This window comes from Giraffa tippelskirchi, chromosome 14 (assembly GCF_054371585.1).
Source record: "Giraffa tippelskirchi isolate mGirTip1 chromosome 14, T2T-mGirTip1v1.2.pri, whole genome shotgun sequence".
Classification (NCBI taxonomy): domain Eukaryota; kingdom Metazoa; phylum Chordata; class Mammalia; order Artiodactyla; family Giraffidae; genus Giraffa; species Giraffa tippelskirchi.
Window position 1 is genome coordinate 49,062,247 of NC_137288.1, and position 22,395 is coordinate 49,084,641.

Below are 22,395 nucleotides of genomic sequence, written 5' to 3' on the forward strand. Positions count from 1 at the left end.
CATCACAGACTTCACTATTTATAGTTAAAAAGTCGTTTGAAAGAAGCACCCTTGAGACTGAGAAAAATACCATCAGAACTTTCAATAGTCCTGATTTATCAGTTTTCATTTGTAGAGGAGAAATGAGGATTTTAACACCCACACCAGTGACTTTTCAGTTTTCCAATAATGCTGACATAGCTCCTGAGTACTAGCTTAATTTATTTTTTAATAAATGTAATCCATGCATGGACAAAAGTATATAGGAATAATGCAAAGACAATCCATTTTACAAACTAAGATAAATATTAATGTTAAGTCTCCAAAAAGCATACTTTAGCGTTAAGAGTTGGACACACAGATAAATATTCAGAACATATATCTAACAAATAACTCTTAACCTCCTCAGTTATAACTTGACAGTACTGAGAACACTCCTTCACTTCCAAATTACAGATACTTCTTTACCTAAAATTTCACTGTATTATTTCCACAGTTAAATATTCCTTGTTCAATATATTCATAACTACTGAAAATTGTATTTTGCTGGGAAAATGGCATCTCATCTTTACACTGGCTAAATAGCTATAATCTACACTAACAGAAGCTTTTTTTTTAAGCACATGCTCATTTGAATGATAAATATTTAATCAGTTTAACCTTGATCATGTTGCTGGTTAGCTGTATTTTTTTTGGTATATATTTATTCCTCAACTTAGTATGAAAATAACAATTCAAGTATGAAAAGTCATTAGAACAGACAAAATATAGTTCCTAATGGCTTTATAAGATTGAGCTTCAAATAAATCCATCAAATTCTCTTTAGGAATGATAAGGGTTCCTTAGAAATACTTCATAGAGGTTAGATTTAAAAGGTAATATATGAAAAATTTTATATTTCATAATGTTCTTTAGTTGCTCTCACAACAAAATAATTGTCTGAAAGCACTGATCCTGTCTATCAAAAACCAAAGAATCAAAAGTATTCATTGCCTACAACTCAAACAAACTCAAATCTGGGCTTTGATAGCTTCTAGGAGATGCTAACATGAGACTTCTAGTCCTTTCGTAAGTATATAACTAAATGCTACTAAACTTGAGTGAGGAAGATTTCCCCAGAGTCTTAAAGGATAATAAACTTTTATATCACTTTTCCATGTTTTGTCCCATGAATTCAATGCCTCACCAGCCTCAACTCACTTTTAAAGTGGTCTAACATTACACTCGGAGAAGACAATGGCACCCTACTCCAGTACTCTTGCCTGGAAAATCCCATGGAAGGAGGAGCCTGGTAGACTACAGTCCATGGGGTCGCTAAGAGTCGGACACGACTGAGTGACTTCACTTTCACTTTTCCCTTTCATGCACTGGAGAAGGAAATGGCAACCCACTCCAGTATTCTTGCCTGGAGAATCCTAGGGACGGCGGAGCCTGGTGAGCTGCCGTCCATGGGGTCGCACAGAGTCGGACACGACTGAAGCAACTTAGCAGCAGCAGCAGCAACATTATACTGAGGAGAAGGCAATGGCAACCCACTCCAGTACTCTTGCCTGGAAAATCCCATGGATGGAGGAACCTGGTAGGTTACAGTCCATGGGGTCGCTAAGGGTCAGACACAACTGAGCGACTTCATTTTCACTTTTCACTTTCATGCATGGAGAAGGAAATGTCAACCCACTCCAGTGTTCTTGCCTGGAGAATCCCAGGGACGGGGAAGCCTGGTGGGCTGCCGTCTATGGGGTCACACAGAGTCGGACACAACTGAACCGACTTAGCAGCAGCAGCAATGTTATACTGAAGCAAGGTTTTGTTTTCTTGTTTCTGCTTGTTTGTTCAGTTCTTCAGTACAAAGATGTTAACGACTCTACTTTGACATTTTAAACTGGAATCCAAACTGGAATCAGCCAATCAAAAATGTTTACTATTTCTGAGCACCCATTATAAGTGCTATGGGACTTAACTAAAGAAATAGATATCCATGTTTTCTAAGACTTCACAAACTAACAGAAAAAGATGGCCAGGTATTTGAAGTGAAAAAAAATACATAAAACCTAAACCCATCTATCACCTCCCACTTTATCAATGGAACACATTTTGGCATCACTTTTTTCCTTTTTAGTTGCAAAACACAGAAAATCAAGGAGTAATGTTTTTATAATGCTAACTACATATGTTTAATTTCAAAACAAAGCAAAAGAAACAGAGGCAAATTAATGGAAATGTTTTATCTCAATTTTTAAAAGTAAATTCACATGTATAAATTTAAATATGACACATATATAAATAATTACATAACATCTGGCATTAGTAAAACATACTTCTAACCACTGGAGAGGAAATAATTCATATATAGCCAGTTCATTCCCCTTCTCCTTGGGAGCAAGATGCAGCTGGGGGAAAAGTACTCAAATGTCAGTGCATAGAATCTCATCAAACTGCATTTAACACTTCAGATACAAACTGTTAGTGAGTAAAGCAGTGAAAAGAAACAGAAATTCCTCTAAAAAGCAATATGAAAAACAAAATTTTGATTCAAATACTTTTATTTCATTATTTTCCTACCTTAAATCTTTAAACTTAAAAGATTATAAATTTACATTAGGCTGGAAAGCCATAGCTATTGTTGGCTTATGTTTCAATCTATAGGAAGAAATTTCAAAACTTAAAAAGAGTAAATGTATCATTTTGAAATGGAATATGCTGCCAATTTGGTGTTTTTTACATTTTGCAGTAGAAATAACAAACTAAAAGTTGTTTTAAAAAAAAAAACACCTTGGTGTTTTTAGAAGCTAAGGAGAGAATATTTCACTCTGTGAATTTGCAAAAAGCACTTTAAGAACATTTACATGTAAAAGTTCTAAGCATTATATAGAGAGCATGTATTATACCAAATCCTAGGGTTATAATTTCAGAGTAAAATATACTGCAGAAATCTGCAAGTTGCTTTCTGATGGCTTTATGTAGCTCTACATCCAAAACAGACACTTGCTATACAGAAACATGAACTCAAAAATAAAGGATTATAAATACTTCTTGTCTACCAATACTTAACCAAAACATAAGGATTACATATATTGAATCATGCAAAAATTTTCCCCTGAAAATCTAACTTTTCTTTTCAAATATTCTCAATCCTAAAAACGTGTTTGTGCTGCTCTCTACTGGGAATACAGAAGAACTGCGCTTCATAAATACAAGCTATAAAATGTTGTGCTAATTTTATTAATAGTAATAAAACACTAATTTTAATCACTATTTTATAAGACCTTGTATGTTAAGACTCATCTTTAAACATAATCTATGTAAAATGAATTGAGAAACAGTTTAACTATCATTTGGGAGTGAAAGGTTTTTTGGGTCTGGCTTTTGGATTTTTAAAAGTAAAAAAAAATAAGCCCTAAAGACAAACTCTTTATTAAACTTTGATACTCACCAAATGATAAAGAAAATTCAAATGAGAATACAACTTAGATTTCCTCCACTGAGTATAACTGGTAGCAAACATAATTTTTTTCTCAAAGAACAGTACAGACTTTCCATTTAAGTCAAATGTTTACTTGCATTAAAGAATCTATCACAGTCCAAAGTTTAAAGGCAATTATTCACTGAAAATCCCTCTAGGTCAAAAAATGGATCAACAGGTAGACATCTGAATATTTCTCAAATGAATTAACACTAAAGACTCTTCTGCGTAAGCAATCTAAGATACGAGAAATCTGGAGTGCTACCAATAAACATCCTTTTGGGAATGTGAATTCACCTTCCTATGTATCCTAGCTCATGAACTTTCATGTCACGTGAACAAATTCAGTATTTCTCAAGGACCTATATTCCTTCCTATTTTTTTATTCTTTCAGTTGAAAAACAGCATTTACTGATCTTCTACTATATGTGACAGACTTTCAAATGCAACCAATCCTCACAACTCTGAAAGACTAAATATCATTATTCCCTCTTCAAATGACAACTCTGAGGTGGAAAATTATGAGTAACTTGCTCAAGTAGCAGACCCAGGATTCAAGGTCCTTTTAGGTCAATCTGAAAAGCCAAAACTTTCCACTATTCTTTGCTGTTCAGTTTCATTAAATGATGAACATCATACTAAAGCATTAAGACTAGTAAGAACTGCAGGATACAGCAACTACCTTTCCAACGGTTCAGAAAAGCAACACTACTCAACATAAAACTGAGACTGTCTACCATATATCAAGGGAATTATATAGCGTCTCTCTGACTGCTTTCTAAGCTCTAGGCTTTAGAACAAGCAAGGGGTGGAGCCCTGACAGTACAATAAAGCCCCCAGAACTACAGTCCTCAGATGTACCACCAGTCTTCACTCGGTTGCGCCAGTGATGGGATAAGAGCCCCATTAGTCAGGGGACCCTAAAACACGGTGGGAGAGGAAAGATTGAGGTAAGGTAAGACAAGTCTACACAGTCCCCTGGGTGTTCACACGGCTCCATCTCCACTTCAACAGAGTTTGGACTTAACAGACCCTTTTTCCAGCCACCCTCCAGACTTCTTTCAGGTCACAACCTCCAAGACCATTCAGCACCATTTTTGTGGTGAGCTCCTTACTGCCGACCATGATGATGCAGTCCCAGACCCATGAGAATTATTCCGCCCAGCAGAGGCTGTGGTCAGCCACTGGTGGACAGGTCTCCGACACCCACCAGAGAGTGGGCTTTGATTCGAGGCCACGATGTGCCCCTGGAGGGCTCCCGACCCCGCTCCTCCCTTGTGCTGGCCCAGCAGCCTCTGAAGATGCAGAGCCAGCACAGCGGCAGCAGCGGCGTCCTCCTCTTCCCTGACACGCCCGAGCCGCCCCCAGACAAGTGGGACAAAGCACTGGATGCTGCCACGGGCCTGGAGAAGGACTTGAACCAGGCCGCTCTGGATCTGCACACCCTGGGTTCTGCCCACATAGATCCCCCATCTCTGTGCCTTTCTGAAGTGCCACCTCCTGGATGTGGTGACCACCTGACCAACCTCCATAGGCCAGCCAGGTTGGTGCCTCCTGGAAAGGCTGACGCTCCCACAGCACAACAGGCCAGCGAGCCCAGCTCCCCTCGGAGGCCAGGCTCCCCTCCCTGGTGTCAGGGCCTCTGGCTGAGCCCCTCCGTGGTTAACCAGCAGCTGGTTAACCACCTGGAGCCCTTACCCCAAAGCCAGGGACCAAATGCAAACAATAAAAGGTTTCTGGAGCAAAAAAGAAAAAAAAAAATCTATTCTCTATTTCACAAATTCTGCTATATGATTTTAGAATATTAATTAAAATAACACATATCTGATTGAATTTCCAAATCTCTAGACCATTCAAATGCAACGTTCAATCCTTCTGTCAATTTCACAGAAGCCATAACAATTCTATTTTATAGAAACGTACCAGCAAGAGGTGGCTTATGTGAATGGAGCGTACAGGGCACACTGACAATCAACTTGTGGTCTGGAATGGGCAGCTCTTTTACATCTGCATTCCTACTGAAACAGAACAACGTAATTGTATTTTAAAGGACAATTTATTACATTTCAGCCATAGTTGCCTTGATTTCTTTACACCTGTCAAATAGCATCTGCATTTATAATAAGTTTAAGAAGAGAAATAATAACGGAAATCAACAATATAAGTATTAAGAAATTTCAGATAGTTTCCTCTTCTACAATAATGACTATTACACATTAGATAAGGCAAATAATAATGTACAATTTCATGTGCCATTAGCAGTCACACTTTTCTTGTCTGGGCCATTTCCAGATTTTCAAAAATGTGAAAATTAAGGAAAACCAATGATTACTGTGTTAATTTTTGAAAGCCTGAAAATTGACACATTTATACAATTTTGAAAAATCACCCTTCCTACCTTAACAGTAAAGCAGCTTTTTCTCGAACTCTTCCCAGTACAAGACCTTCATAAGGCTTTTTGTGTGGAGAATCTAATGGGAACACAAACTCTCCTGAACTGGTGATCTGACAAAAAGGAGATAGAAACAAAAACAACCCATACACCTGTAAATATCCAGGAAAAGGATTTTTTTTTTCCTTCTATCAAAGAAAAAGAATTATTAAACCTCAAGGCTACTGCTATCCAATAAAAATATAATGTGGGCCACAGATGGAAGCCACCCATGTAATTTAAAATTTCTAGTACCAACATTTAAAAAAGCAAGAATGAGGCAAACTTCATTTTAACTATATTTTAATTTTAAATTATTTTTAACTTAATCTAACATATATAAAATATTATCATTTTAGTATGTAGTCAATTCAAAAAATTACTGAGGTATGTTACAGTCTTTCATATTAAGTATTTTAAGTCCAGAAGACTTACATGTGATGTTTATCACCTCATCTCAATGTGGACCAGTCACCTTTTAAGTGCTGAAGATCTACACATAGCTAGTGACACATACCATACCATACCATACCATAGTGGGCAGGGCAGCTTTACATGACTAAAAAATTATTTTAAATTTCTATCATCTTGCACATAAAACTCTTGGTTTTTCTTTAAAATATGTTACTAGAAACCATGCCATCATTTATTCATTTCTTCATTCAAATAACATTTACCTGTATTACTGGCAATGTGATTAAGTACATTACAATAAAGTGGTTTCCTTTATTTATAGGAAACAGTGTCATTAAATACTGTCAAGAGGTAAAATTAATAATGAAAGTAGCTTGGGGACTGATGAGACAGACAATGCAAGTTCTAACCTCTTGGCATTATAAATCTAGAAATTCAATCTCATCATTTCATCCTAGAGTGATTGATCAGACTCATTCTAACTAATCAAACTCAAAACACAATTTAAAACAATATTCGTTAATCAAGCATGGAGGCAGATATTTTGACTATCATAATACTCATATCTATCCTCTATGGAATCCTTTAGCGTATATCAAGGTACCTAAAAACCAAACCAGTAAAGTCCTTTTATCACCTCTAGGGCCTACCAATAGCAGCAGCTATTCCACACAGTGCTGTATAAACACTGGCAAATTCTGATGCTTTGGATGTCCTTTATACTCAATGCAGATTGCCCCAACTGATGTAACAATATGTGCAAACACCTAATAAGTATTTCATAAAACATATTTTTGTTTTAAACCATCATACCACCTCTTAGAACTTATTACTACCAGAAATGAACAGTCTTAGTTTTCATATATTAACATTTTACTGGTTTTAATTTCAGAAGGTAACCTTGTCATGACTTTGGCCCCAGTTTCTGACTATGAAAGGACTGTCGTAACAGAGAGAGTAGGATGGAGTTTTATATGCCCATAACGATCCTATAGCAAATCAACCAGAGATAAGGCCAAAGACCCGGAGCTGACTGTGGCTCAGATCATGAACTCCTTATTGCCAAATTCAGACTTAAATTGAAGAAAGTAGGGAAAACCACTAGACCATTCAGGTATGACCTAAATCAAAGCCCTTACGATTATACAGTGGAAGAGAGAAATAGATTTAAGGGACTAGATCTGATAGACAGAGTGCCTGATGAACTATGGGTGGAGGTTCGTGACATTATACAGGAGACAGGGAGCAAGACCATCCCCAAGAAAAAGAAATGCAAAAAAGCAAAATGACTGTCTGAGGAAGCCTTACAAATAGCTGTGAAAAGAAGAGAAGCGAAAAGCAAAGGAGAAAAGGAAAGATATACCCATTTGAATGCAGAGTTCCAAAGAATAGCAAGGAGAGATAAGAAGGCCTTCCTCAGGGATCAATGCAAAGAAATAGAGGAAAACAACAGAATGGGAAAGACTAGAGATCTCTTCAAGAAAATTAGAGATACCAAGGGAACATTTTATGCAAAGATGGGCTCGATAAAGGACAGAAATGGTATGGACCTAACAGAAGCAGGAGATATTAAGAAGAGGTGGCAAGAATACACAGAAGAACTGTACAAAAAAGATCTTCACGATTCAGATAATCACGATGGTGTTATGCAGAGTTCCAAAGAATAGCAAGGAGAGATAAGAAGGCCTTCCTCAGGGATCAATGCAAAGAAATAGAGGAAAACAACAGAATGGGAAAGACTAGAGATCTCTTCAAGAAAATTAGAGATACCAAGGGAACATTTTATGCAAAGATGGGCTCGATAAAGGACAGAAATGGTATGGACCTAACAGAAGCAGGAGATATTAAGAAGAGGTGGCAAGAATACACAGAAGAACTGTACAAAAAAGATCTTCACGATTCAGATAATCACGATGGTGTTATCACTCACCTAGAGCCAGCCATCCTGGAATGTGAAGTCAAGTGGGCCTTAGGAAGCATCACTACAAAGCTAGTGGAGGAGATGGAATTCCAGTTGAGCTATTTCAAATCCTAAAAGATGATGCTGTGAAAGTGCTGCACGCAATATGCCAGCAAATTTGGAAAACTCAGCAGTGGCCACAGGACTGGAAAAGGTCAGTTTTCATCCCAATCCCAAAGAAAGGCAATGCCAAAAAATGCTCAAACTACTGCACAATTGCACTCATCTCACATGCTAGCAAAGTAATGCTCAAAATTCTCCAAGCCAGGCTTTAGCAATATGTGAACCGTGAACTTCCAGATGTTCAAGCTGGTTTTAGAAAAGGCAGAGGAACCAGAGATCAAATTGCCAACATCTGCTGGATCACTGAAAAAGCAAGAGAGTTCCAGAAAAACATCTATTTCTGCTTTATTGAATATGCCAAAGTCTTTGACTGTGTGGATCAAACAACCTGTGGAAAATTCTTCAAGAGATGGGAATACCAGACCACCTGACCTGCCTCTTAAGAAACCTGTACGCAGGCCAGGAAGCAACAGTTAGAACTGGACATGGAGCGACAGACTGTTTCCAAATAGGAAAAGGAGTACGTCAAGGCTGTATATTGTCACCATGCTTATTTAACTTATATGCAGAGTACAGCATGAGAAACGCTGGGCTGAATGAAGCACAAGCTGGAATCAAGATTGCTGGGAGAAACATCAGTAACCTCAGATATGCAGATGACACCACCCTTTTGGCAGAAAGTGAAGAGGAACTAAAAAGCCTCTTGATGAAAGTGAGAGAGGAGAGTGAAAAAGTTGGCTTAAAGTTCAACATTCAGAAAACTAAGATCATGGCATCCAGTCCCATTACTTCATGGCAAAGAGATGGGGAAACAGTGGAAACAGTGTCAGACTTTATTTTTCTGCGCTCCAAAATCACTGCAGATGGTGACTGCAGCCATGAAATTAAAAGACACTTACTCCTTGCAAGGAAAGTTATTGCCAACCTAGATAGCATATTAAAAAGCAGAGACATTACTTTGCCAACAAAGGCTCGTCTAGTCAAGGCTATGGTTTTTCCAGTAGTCAAGTATGGATGTGAGAGGTGGACTATAAAGAAAGCTGAGCGCCAAAGAATTGATGCTTTTGAACTATGGTGTTGGAAAAGACTCTTGAGAGTCCCTTGGACTGCAAGGAAATCCAACCAGTCCATCCTAAAGGAGACCAACCCTGGGTGTTCATTGGAAGGACTGATGTTGAAGCTGAAACTCCAATACTTTGGCCACCTCATGCGAAGAGTTGACTCATTGGAAAAGACCCTGATGCTGGGAAGGATTGGGGGCAGGAGGAGAAGGGGACAACAGCGGATGAGTGGCTTGATGGCATCACCGACTCAATGGACACGAGTTTGGGTAAACTCTGGGAGTTGGTGATGGACAGGGAGGCCTGGCGTGCTGCGATTCATGGGGTTGCAAAGAGTCGGACATGACTGAGCGACTGAACTGAACTGAACTGAAGCCCAAAGTACAACTGTAAAAGCAAACAAACTATAAGCACTTGTTTGCCAAGTGTCATAAAATTGGTGCAAATAAACAATGTACACATCTTTCAGAAAATACTCCAGTAAACTACAAAGCACATTAAAAATAGACTTCTCCTGTGTCTAAAAAGGATAGACCAGTGTTATAAATGTTAGATATTCAGTCCATAAAACCTGGTTTGTCTTTTTAAAATTTAGGATGACTTTTGTGAAATTCATTTAAGTAGACAGTGTACTTTTAAAAGGATAGCCAATGAACTTTGAACTGATGCATGACTTTTCTATATTTTTTTGGTATTCTTGAAACCAAGCAAAGATTAATATTAAAGATCTTTCAACTCATCAAGGAGTTGGAATCATTTCTTTCAAAAACAAGCACTAAGGAACACAGTTAAGATTCACAGTATAAAAGGCCTTGCTTCCAGCATTTTCCCAACTCTTCCACACTAGGTTTCTTTGCTATTTTCCCTTCCATCCCCAGCAATGTAAGGGGAAGAAATGACAAAGAAAAAAAAAGAAAAAGAAGTCACAAAGGGCAGCTGAAATTTTGGATGAGTAAAGAGGAAGAAGATAAACAGTAAGACAATTTCTATGTTTAGTGATGGACAAATCCCTCAAGGTTTTTGCTTGTTGTCTCTTAAACTACAGTCCTTCAGAGCTTTTTAAAATGTCATCCTGGTATCTATCTGGGTGATTTCCTAAGACCAGAAGTTTGGGGTTCTACTCCAAAAAGATACTGAACAAACAGGTAAAAAGCCTTGAGAATAAGAAGACAAAGGTATTTAGCAGCAAAGTAAATGTTTTAATTAGACCATGCTGAAGAAGTAGAGTGATGCCATGTTAAACATTAAAAAGTAGGTGCTACCTTTATGTGACTTTGTACATTGAACCTTATGAACAAATAAAGTTAACAAATATGTTAACTTTGGAGCTTACTTTTACCCAGTGCCATTCAGCAACTACTTCCACAGACCAAGACGGGTAAAGCTCTTCCTTGACAAAACGCAGGTGCTTCTGTTTATTTGTCACCCACGTAACAACGAGACAGCTTGGAGCAGCCAGCTTAGGGACAGGTATCTGCTTTATCTGCAGTGGTGATAAATAACTATATCTAAAAATAAACAGAAAAAAATATTAGCAAAATTCACTGCTAAAGAGAAAAATAAGCAGGGAGAAGACCTGTATAACACTGATTCCACAAACACAAAGCTCCTACATTTATTTATTTGTGTAACTAAATACAAAGCCATAGTGACACCCAGTGGACATGTTGTTACAGGTAAGTTGGAAATACCACTTTTCATTTTTACTAACTCAAAATGATCAGGCCATATTTCTTCATCACTTCTGAATGTATTACATTTCAGTAATTTTACTAATATTTTCTATATGCTTTTACACCATTTAAAATTAAGCAAATATCATCTTGTGATGATCTGTACACTACACATGTGCTTGTGAATTCTCTAAGTCGTGTCCAAATCTTTTGGGACCCCATGCACTGTAGCCCACCAGGCTCCCCTGTCCATGGGATTCTCTAGGCAAGAATATTGGAGTGGGTTGCCATGCCCTCCTCCAGGGAATCTTCCCAACCCAACTCAGGGATCGAACCCGTGTCTCTTACTTCTCCCGTACTGGCAAGCAGGTTCTTTACCACTAACGCAATCTGGGAAGCCCAGAGACCCCATTAACAGTCTGGGAACTGTCTCAATATCCCACCACATTTCCAACACTCAATCTATCATCCTGCTTCTTTCATCCTTCAATCAATTCTACTGGGCTCTCTGAAACACTAATGCTTTCATTACAAAAAACTTCTATAGCCCTGGACCTCCTGGCCATCAGTAGTACAAAGTCTAGTTTCTCTTGTTAGAACTCTACTTGTTCCATGATACCCCATTAAACCAATGTGGTCCTTTGTCCAATCCCAACATACACAGCCACGAGAGGAGAGGTGGGTATTCTCCTGGCTCTCCTCCAGTTCCAGGCTGTCAGTCATCTACCTTTGTGTGAAACCCCCTTCTCTTTGAGAATTACACTATCTAGCCTCCAGCCTTCTTATGGAACCCATTACATCCTCATGCTCCACACTCAGACTTAAGTTCTGAGATCTTTATGCCTTGCCAACATAAATCTTGCCAGTGTCCTGGGTGATGTCAAAGGACAATCTAAATATAGTGCCCGCTCAACTATTCTTCCCCTAAATAAATACAATTGTATGCACTATGATCCCCACCCCCTTACTCCTTCACTCCACAACTCCTGCAAACCTCCAATCTTAAATTCAACTTCAACACAATTCTATCTAACTTCATATAGAAAAAAATCAGATATCAGATGGAGAAAAATGCTAAACTGAAAATTGGCAATCCATTCTCAGGCTCTCAAAACTACTCATCAATTATTTTACTTACCCTTGGTCAACTACTACAAATTCTCATCTCTTCTTAAGTCCTTTGCCCAAACACACTCTTGGCAGATGAAGTTAACTCAAATATCAGTCAAAATAAAGGTCTTCAGACTCCTTCAACCACCTAACTCTCTGCCAGGTGTATGATGAGGGTGTATAATAACCCTCATTATACACCTTCACTTACCTATTTCTCTTAATTTTCTCTTAAAGGAAACAGCATGGTTTCATGTGTTTAAAGCTATCCCTTCAGCTGTGTTCTTTTATTCCCATCTTCTAGTCTATCAGTAATGCTAAGTGCTCCCCTCCTTCTGTATTTTCAACCTCTCTAGTAGTTTCTTACCGTCAGACTATAAATATGCTTATACTATACACTTTTACTTTTTATTTTCTTTTCATTGTTGTTTTTCTACATACTACACACTTTTAAAGGAGGAAAGAGGAGAAAATACTGGGGGGAGGATGGGTGGAGAAGAGGGAAAAAGAAAAGAGAAGAGAAAAATAACAGAAAAGAAAATAGATATTCCCTCAGTTAGGTCTCCTATCTACAAATATGCTAGTTCAGTTCAGTCGCTCAGTCGTGTCCAATTCCTTATGACCCCACGGACGGCAACATGCCAGGTCTCCCTGTCTATCCCCAACTCCCAGATTTTACTCAAACTCATGTCCATTGAATCAGTGATGCCATCCAACCATCTCATCCTCTGTTGTCCCCTTCTCCTCCTGCCTTCAATCTTTCCCAGCATCAGGGTTTTTTCAAATGAGTCAGCTCTTCTCATCAGGTGGCCAAAGTACTGGAGTTTCAGCTTCAGCATAAGTCCTTCCAATGAATATTCAGAACTGATTTCCTTTAGGATGGACTGGCTGGATCTCCTTGCAGTCCAAGGAACTCTCAAGAGTCTTCTCCAACACCACAGTTCAAAAGCATCAATTCTTTGGCACTCAGCTTTCTTTATAATCCAACTCTCACATCCATAGATGACTGCTGGAAAAATCATAGCCTTGACTAGATGGACCTTTGTTGGCAAAGTAATATCTCTGCTTTTTAATATGCTGTCTAGGTTGGTCATAACACTCCTTCCAAGGAGTAAGTATCTTTTAATTTCATGGCTACAATCACCATCTGCAGTGATTTTGGAGCCCAGAAAAATAAAGTCAGCCACTGTTTCCCCATCTACTTGCCATGAAGTGATGGGACCGGATGCCATGATCTTAGCTTTCTGAATGTTGAGCTTTAAGTCAACATTTTCACTCTCCTTTTTCACTTTCATCAAGAAGCTCTTTAGTTCTTCTTTGCTTTCTGCCATAAGGGTGCTGTCATCTGCATATCTGAGGTTATTGATATTTCTCCCAGCAATCTTGATTCCAGCTTGTGCTTCCTCCAGCCCAGCGTTTCTCATGATGTACTCTGCATATAAGTTAAATAGGCACGGTGACAATATACAGCCTTGACATACTCCTTTTCCTATTTGGAACCAGTCTGTTGTTCCATGTCCAGTTCTAATTGTTGCTTCCTGACCTGCGTACAGATTTCTCAAGAGGCAGGTCAGATGGTCTGGTATTCCCATCTCTTGAAGAATTTTCCACAGTTTATTGTAACATACACAAAGGCTTTGGCATAGTCAGTAAAGCAAAAATAGATGTTTTTTCTGGAACTCTCTTGCTTTTTCAATGATCCAGTGGATGTTGGCAATTTGATCTCCGGTTCCTCTGCCTTTTCTAAAACCAGCTTGAACATCTGGAAGTTCACGATTCATGTATTGCTGAAGCCCGGCTTGGAGAATTTTGAGCATTACTTTACTAGCGTGGGAGATGAGTGCAATCATGTGGTAGTCTGAGCATTCTTTGGCATTGCCTTTCTTTGGGATTGGAATGAAAACTGACCTTTTCCAGTCCCGTGGCCATTGCTGAGTTTTCCAGATTTGCTGGCATATTGAGTGCAGCACTTTCACAGCATCATCTTTTAGGATTTGAAATAGCTCAACTGGAATTCCATCTCCTCCACTAGCTTTGTTCGTAGTGATGATTTCTAAGGCCCACTTGACTTCACGTTCCAGGATGGCTGGCTCTAGGTGAGTGATCACACCATTGTGATTACCTGAATCGTGAAGATCTTTTCTGTACAGTTCTTCTGTGTATTCTTGCCACCTCTTCTTAATATCTCCTGCTTCTGTTAGGTCCATACCATTTCTGTCCTTTATTGAGCCCATCTTTGCATGAAGTGTTCCCTTGGTATCCAATTTTCTTGAAGAGATCTCTAGTCTTTCCCACTCTATTATTTTCCTCTATTTCTTTGCACTGATCCCTGAGGAAGGCCTTCTTATCTCTCCTTGCTATTCTTTGGAACTCTGCATTCAAATGGGTATATCTTTCCTTTTCTCCTTTGCTTTTCGCTTCTCTTCTTTTCACAGCTATTTGTAAGGCCTCCTCAGACAGCCATTTTGCCTTTTTGCATTTCTTTTTCTTGGGGATGGTCTTGCTCCCTGTCTCCTGTACAATGTCACGAACCTCCACCCATAATTCATCAGGCACTCTATCAGATCTAGTCCCTTAAATCTATTTCTCACTTCCACTGTATAATCATAAGGGATTTGATTTAGGTCATACCTGAATGCGTGGCGCTGGAGTGGCGAGCGGCAGCTGCGCAGCACTGGAGCTGCAAGCAGCTGAGAGGAGATACCCCTGCTATTTACCTGGGGCCAAACTATGGTGGAGGTAATGAAGATAATGGTGACGTCCTTCAAAAGATCCCATACATGTACTGCTACACTCAGTGCCCTCAACCCTGCAGCAGGCCATCACCGATCCATGCCTCCGCTGGAGACTCCTGGACACTCACAGGCACGTCTGGGTCAGTCTCTTGTGGAGTCACTGCTTCTTTCTCCTGGGTCCTGGTGCACAAGGTTCTGTTTGTGCCCTCCAAGAGTCTATTTCCTAGTCCTGTGTAAGTTCTGGCAGCTCTTTGTTGGTATTAATGGTGACCTCCTCCAAGAGGGCTTATACCATACCCAGGTCTGCTGCACCCAGAGCCCCTGTCCCTGTGGCAGTCCACTGCTCACCTGTTCCTCCACAGGAGATGCTCACAGTTCTGTCTCAGTCTCTGTGGGGTACCTGGGTCCTGGTACACACAAGGTTTGTTTATGCCCTCTGAGGGTCTCTGGCGTGAATGGGGTTTGATTCTAAACATGAATTCACCCCTCCTACCATCTTGCTGGGGCTTCTCCTTTGCCCTTGGACGGGGGGTATCTCCTCACAGCCGCTCCAGTGCCTACCATCTTACTGGGGTTTCTCTGACCTTGGACGTGGGGTATCTCCTCACAGCCAGTCCAGCAAAGTGCAGCTGCTGCTCCTGACCTTGGACATAGGGTACCTCTTCACGGCTACTCCAACGAAGCACAGCCACCGCTCCTGACTTTGGACGTGGGGTACCTCCTCACGGCCGCTCACTGCAATATGCTATGGACTGGCCTATCCATGTAATGCATAGTAATCTCCTTTCCTTGGCAGCCGTAATTCCATTTGGAACTTTAATTTCTCTTTGCCATGTATCCTGACATACTCATAAACTCTAGGGATTAAGATAAGGACATGGAAGGGAGTGTGGAACAGGGGTAGGGGGTGGGGAGGGAAAGAACAGTATTTCGCCTATCACAGATGGTAAAACTGGGAACAAGATATTTCCACATATCACAGTATCTCCCTGTATGATTCTTATTAATAAAAAAAAACTACAAAATTGAAAAGGAAAATTAGTTACCTATTTTGATTACTGCACTATGATTATATAAGAAAATATCTTTGTTTTCAAGAAATACAGAATAAATATTTCAGAGTAACTTACTCTTTCACCTAAATAACTTATTCTCAAGCTGTTCAGAAAAAAATTACATATATATACAGATATCTACACACACACAAATACACACATATAGAGAATAGATACATGAATTCTTTGTATGATCCTTTCAACTTTTAAGAGGGAAAAAATCCAATTATTGGTACAGCTCCTAAACAAAAAACATAAGGAAACGGGAGATAACTGTGGAGAAGAAGAAATTTCATATGAAGTTTAAGTCAAGGTAACAGAAATTGTTCAGTCTAGAAGACTGAAGAGTGAGACGAAATATAACTGAAGACACTCACCGGAGCTAGAGGGAAAATTTTAGTTTTTTGAAAAGCTATTTAACTTTGTCTTATTTACTAACTGAACTTATCACTCTAAAAGGTTACATAAACTGAACAGTGGCATAAATTAAAACAAATTTCAGAATGGATTAGACAATTTCATTCATAGCAAATTACTAAGGAATACTATATTTTGGCACATATTTCAAAACTTTAGAATTTGATATCAAAGCAGGCAAAGTGAAAGGTGAAGTTGCTCAGTCATGTCCAACTCTTTGCAACCCCATGGACTGTAGCCTACCAGGCTCCTCTGTCCATGGAATTTTCCAGGCAAGAGTACTGGAGTGGGTTGCCATTTCCTTCTCCAGGGAATGTTCCCGACCTAGGGATCAAACCCAGGTCTCCCGCATTGCAGGCAGATGCTTTACCATCTGAGCCACCAGGGAAGCCCCAAAGAAGGCAAAAATGTTGCCTTTTGGTGTTATAGAAACATTTCTCAACTAATTCAGTCAGTAACCTTCATCTTTAATAAATATATTACTTTTAACATTCTTATACCTATATATAGTTCTAGTTTAAGAGAATTATCTACTTAACCTACCTACTTAATGGAATTAAAATTTTAAAACTAAAGTGTTTTAGTTTTTCAGACACTTTGTACCACAAAGTAATGCTTTCAGTATATGTAACTATAATGTACAAACAACGATAGCTTTCAGAAAGCATATGTAACAGATACACTTACCTGTTACTTCTTTTAACTGATTTGTTCTGCCATGGTGGATCTATCACAATCACATCATATGTTTTCTTACCTGAAAACAAAGAAAGGATTTCAGAAAATACCTGCTACTTGTATCACTTTAAAAACTAAACATGTTCTTAAACAAGAAGTGCATTCACTACGGACACAAATATGCTGGCATGCAACAAAAGGATTTGTGGCATTTATTCAAATAGAATAATTCATCCAAAAAAATTGAGATTCCCCTTATAATTTAGTACCTCTGGGATTTTAATGTAATTGCACCTGTTGCACAGTTCCTAAAAATAACTACAGCTCCCTTAGCTAGACACTGTGCTGTCACTTCAGTAACTTCCGATTCTGTGACCCTTTGGACTGTAGTCTGCCAGGCTCCTCTGTCCATAGGATTCTCCAGGCAAGAATACTGGAATGGACTGCCATGCCCTCCTCCAGGAGATCTTCCCATCCCAGGGATCTTCCCAACCCAGGGATCAAACCCGCATCTCTTCTGTCTCTTGCATTGGCAGGTGGGTTCTTTACCACTGGTGCCACCTGGGAAGCCCCTAGCTAGACATCAATGATTTGTAAATGCCCTATGTAGGTCTTGGCAGCCATATTAATATGGCCCTTTCAAACACAGGATGGATGTGGGGTTTTTTGCTTTTTATTTTTTTACTTTTTACATGAAATAAAACTTCAATTTTTTTAACTGATATAACTGACCTTAATATTGAATGTCCCCAATTGTCCATTAGTATCCTTTTCCCTGGTCCAGGATCCCCACCAAAATCACATTTAATTGCTATGTCTCATAAATTTCTTCCAATGTGGAAAAGTTCCTCAGTTTTTATCTTTTTTGACCTTGATACTTTTGAAGACTTCTCCTGGCTGGTCATCAGCAGGAAGTACAGGGTGTCAGGATGTCTCATGACTAGTGATACCACCTTGAGTCACTTGGTTAAAGTGCTGTCAGCCTTCTCCAGTTCCATCTCAGTAATTATTAACTATCTTGTAGGGACATACTTTAAGACTCTGCAAATATCCTGCATCTTATCTTTTCACCCACTATTTTGACATCCAAGTACTATGCTATGTGTCAAACAGAAATTTCCTAGTTACATCATTCCACCTATATTTATTAATTGGGATTTTATTATAAGGAAAAGCTGTCCCTTTTCCTTTTATACACAAAGGTATATTTTTGTAAACAGACAATCTCATAAGTAATCAAAAGAATGCAAATTAAAATAAGGATGTAATGGTTTTTAAACAATTAGAGTAACAAAGATGAGAAAGAATGGGGGAAAAAATGTTCAAATATTGCATGATTTTCCCGTTATTTTGTCATTTACCCTGAAGAATTCATGACACTGTGACATGAATAACCACTCATGTTTAAGATGGTTTGAAAGTAATTAAAAGAAGCTTTTCATTAATAAGCTATGTTACTTTAATAACTTAAAATTTTGCTACAGTTCAGTTCAGTTCAGTCGCTCAGTCGTGTCCGACTCTCTGCGACCCTATGAATCGCAGCACGCCAGGCCTCCCTGTCCATCACCAATGCCTGGAGTTTACCCAAACCCATGTCCATCGAGTCGGTGATGCTCGGTGATGCCATCCAACCATCTCATCCTCTGTCGTCCCCTTCTCCTCCTGCCCCCAATCCTTCCCAGCATCAGGGTCTTTTCCAGTGAGTCAACTCTTCGCATGAGGTGGCCAAAGTATTGGAGTTTCAGTTTCAACATCCAAGTAACAGTATATAGCATATTGAATTCAATTTCATCAATATACCTCTTATCTCATCCCTTAGAATATTATAATAGTTATAATTTATTGGAAACATATCACTGAGCTATGCTTGTGATGCAAATTATCTCATCTCAATTAATCCTCAAAATTACCCTCAGAAGTAGGTATCATCATATCCATTTTATAGATTAGAAAACTGAGGCTCAGTTTTGTGAGGTGTCTAAAGACTCATAGTTAAGCTTCAGAAATCTAAATTCAAATTTAGGTGTAGATAAATCTGAACATCAATCTCTAAATTTTTAACTTTATACAGGAAAATACTTTTGAGAAACTTTAGATAATAAACTTGAAAATAGCTTAAAATGTAATCTAAAAGGCTAAGAATAGTTTAGGAATTAACATTCATATCTGAAGCGTTTCTACTTTGCTATGAATAAAAGTTAACATTACTTGGTCAAAGCCAATTGTACCCTGAATTCCTAAGTACAGAGCAGTAACTATATTTATTCTCTTGGGGACTAGTTAAGTTTTTGATACTTTGTTTGTAATAAGATTTTTTTTTTAATTTTTAAATCATAAATCAGCACTTTAAAACTGAATTTAAAGTTTTAAATTTAAAAAAAAATACAGAGAAAATTATTCACCCTATCACAAAATGCTGATGCTCACTCAACTTTCAGACTTGCTCTTGACTTTTGAGGCCACAGAAAAATTATCTAATAATAAACATAATTAGCTACTTACAGTTCAGAAGTGGGTGCATACAAGAAATGTCAGACAAAAGAAATCTGCTTTTTGGTGGCAGCAGGTATTTCTGTCCCATTAAAGTGATCATTTTTGTAAAGCTAGAGGTATTCTCAACAATCCGTGAAAATAAATCCTGCTCTGAAACAGAGGTATCATCTTCCATCAACTGTAACGTCTCAAGTTCCATTTCATTCAGAGAAGGCAAATGCTTTGCCATTTCACATAGTTCTGACAAATTACAGGTATCAAGTGGTAAAGTAACGGGCTCACTGCACTTGTTTCGTTTTTCAGAACATGAATGAAGAAAGCCACTTGTGAGACCTTCTTGGATTAACTGTGAAGATCCATCCAAAATCAGCCCCCTAATCTGTAAGAGAATTTTTTAAGTATATTAAAACGTCACTGATATTAAAACAATTTTCTAAATAATAAGGTTTCCTACTATGCTTTGAATATTTCAACTTATGGATTAAAACCAACATTCTTAATGCTTAAAATAAAATAATTTTATACTACAAGAAAAAGAAAGTGTGACTATACCTTTGAACTGCTATTTCCTAGCTGTGGAATAATACAAATCTCATAAACTCACTGGAAACTAAATAACCAAGCAATATATATTTTTAAAAATCCTTAAAAATTTATAAGATGAATTTGATAATGTTTCTAGAAGTGGAAATTCTAATCTATAAAAAGAATTAAGTTTTCATCACATTTAATCTTAATTTTTCTAGTAATTTAATTTTAAAATAAATGTATCTTTGATTTCATAAAAATATAGCTTGAATTGTTAAAGAAGAAAAAGTTAACTCTACATTAAACTCTATATTAAAAAAGTTTTGCAATAACAGAACCAAAATAATTATAAAATTAAAAGCCAAGTACTGCTTCTGGATAATATGGCGTACTTTTCATCTGAAATTACTTTTAAAAAATTATTTTCAGAAAAAAGGCTTTCAGACCTTGGGTGGATGTCAAACATTGCAGAATATTATTATTAATACAATTACACATGTACTCAGTCATGTCCAGCTCTTTGCAGCCTCATGGACTGTAGCCCACCAGGCTCCTCCTCTGTCCATGGGATTCTCCAGGCAAAAATTCTCCATGGCTGACATTCTCCAGCCATGTCCTCCTCCAGGGGATCTTCCCAACCCAGGGACTAAACCTGCATCTCTTGCATCTCCTGCATTGGCAGGCGGATTCTTGACCATTGCGCCACCTGGGAAGCCCCAGAATTGTACTCCCTAAATAAAAGGAGAACCCAATTGCTCCAGCTTACTGCCTTGAGAAAATTTTCAGATAGCAGGACAGGGAGGAGACCTGGAAAGGTCTGGAAAGGCCGAGGCGGCAAGAGTTGGCAGGGAGGACACCAGAGCAGAGAGCTGCACAGACAGAGAGCTCTTGAGAATTGCAGGTCAAGTCTCCAGCTGAGCAGTGATCAGCACATACATGTGACTTCTTAATTCAATAAATTCATTACTTTAACACTTTGATCTAAATCTCTTTTAATAAAATCTTAGACCTAAACTTGCTAACTTGTTAGCTTCCAAATAAAGTAAAACTCAGACAGTTCATCATTGTTCTTGACAGGGGTACTGGGTGCATAACAGATTTTGTGTCAGTAAAAGGGAATAATCATCAGCCTTAGACTAAAATCCTCATTCTAAATTCACCCAAGAAAAATCTACCCAACAAGTGATAGACCAATAAACCAAAAATCTCTCAAGATAGAAGTTCTGAACAACAGTATCAATCCATTTAACCTGACATTCATAGAACACTGTATCTAACAACTACAGAATACATATTCAAAAATACATAAAAAATAGCACACAATACAGTCACAAAGATAATTCACATGCTGGACTGTAAAATAAAACTCAATAAATTTAAAAGGACTGACATCAGAGTATATTCTTATACTCCAATGGATTTAAGCTAGAAATCAATAACAAGAAGATATTAAGATAAACATCAAATATCTGAAAATGAAATAGCAGACTTTTAAATAATTCATATAGGTCAAAGATAAAATCATAAGGGAAATTAGAAAACATTTTGAAGTGAATGAAAGTGAAAATACAACATATCCAAATACGTGGAATGCAACTAAAGCAGTGATTCAAGGGAAAATTACAGCTTTACATGCTTATATTAGAAAAGAAAAATGATCTAAACTCACTTTAAGGCTCTACTTTAAGAAGTTATTAACAGAAAAAGAGCAAAGTAAACCAAAAGGAAGAAACTAATAGAGAACAAATATCAACAGAACAGAAAACAGATAGTAAGGAAAATTAACTAAATTAAAAGCTGGTTCTTTGAATATACTTGACAACACTTTATGTGTCTGATAAAGGATTAATATTCATAATATAAAAGAACTCTAAAAACAACCAAAAAAACCCAATTTAAAAATGAGCAAAGGATGTGAACAGACATTTCTCCAAAGAAGACATACAAATGGCCAACAGCACATACAAATATGCTCGACATCACAGATCATCAGAAAAATGTAAATCAAAACCACAGTGAGACACCGCTCTTACCCATTAGGATGGCAACTGAAAAAAACAAAAACAGAAAGTAAGTGCTGACATTGATATGGAGAAACTGGAAATGCTTATTTGCTGGTGGGAAGGCAGAATGGTACCACCACTCTGGAACACACCAAGGCGGTTCCTCAAAAAATTAGAAACAGAATTATCATATGATCCAGTAAGGCCACTTCTGGGTATAGTCCCCAAAAAAACTGAAAGTAGGGACATTCATGTTTACATGTGAGTGTATAAGGAAATGGCAACCCACTCCAGTATTCTTGCCTGGAGAATCCCAGGGACGGGGGAGCCTG

General features: G+C 38.2%; 1 protein-coding gene across 12 annotated transcripts in view; it reads right to left on the bottom strand.

The window, feature by feature from the left end:
- Nucleotides 1–22,395, bottom strand: part of METTL4 (methyltransferase 4, N6-adenosine) — a 334,285-nt gene that overhangs the window by 305,514 nt on the left and 6,376 nt on the right. For 8 of the 12 annotated variants that reach the window (XR_014074590.1, XR_014074586.1, XR_014074589.1 and 5 more), the window contains 5 exons: nt 19,542–19,911; nt 17,049–17,118; nt 10,705–10,879; nt 5,841–5,947; nt 5,366–5,457 (listed from right to left, as the gene is read on the bottom strand). Coding sequence is in view for 6 of the 12 variants with exons in the window: in XM_081561886.1 (XP_081418012.1) it covers nt 5,366–5,457; nt 5,841–5,947; nt 10,705–10,879; nt 17,049–17,118; nt 19,542–19,911 (814 nt within the window). In the remaining 6 variants the exon portion in view is untranslated. Of the gene's footprint in view, nt 1–5,365; nt 5,461–5,840; nt 5,948–10,704; nt 10,880–17,048; nt 17,119–19,541; nt 19,912–22,395 lie in introns of all 12 variants that reach the window. The other 4 variants (XR_014074585.1, XM_081561883.1, XM_081561887.1 and 1 more) reach the window with 2 other exon arrangements.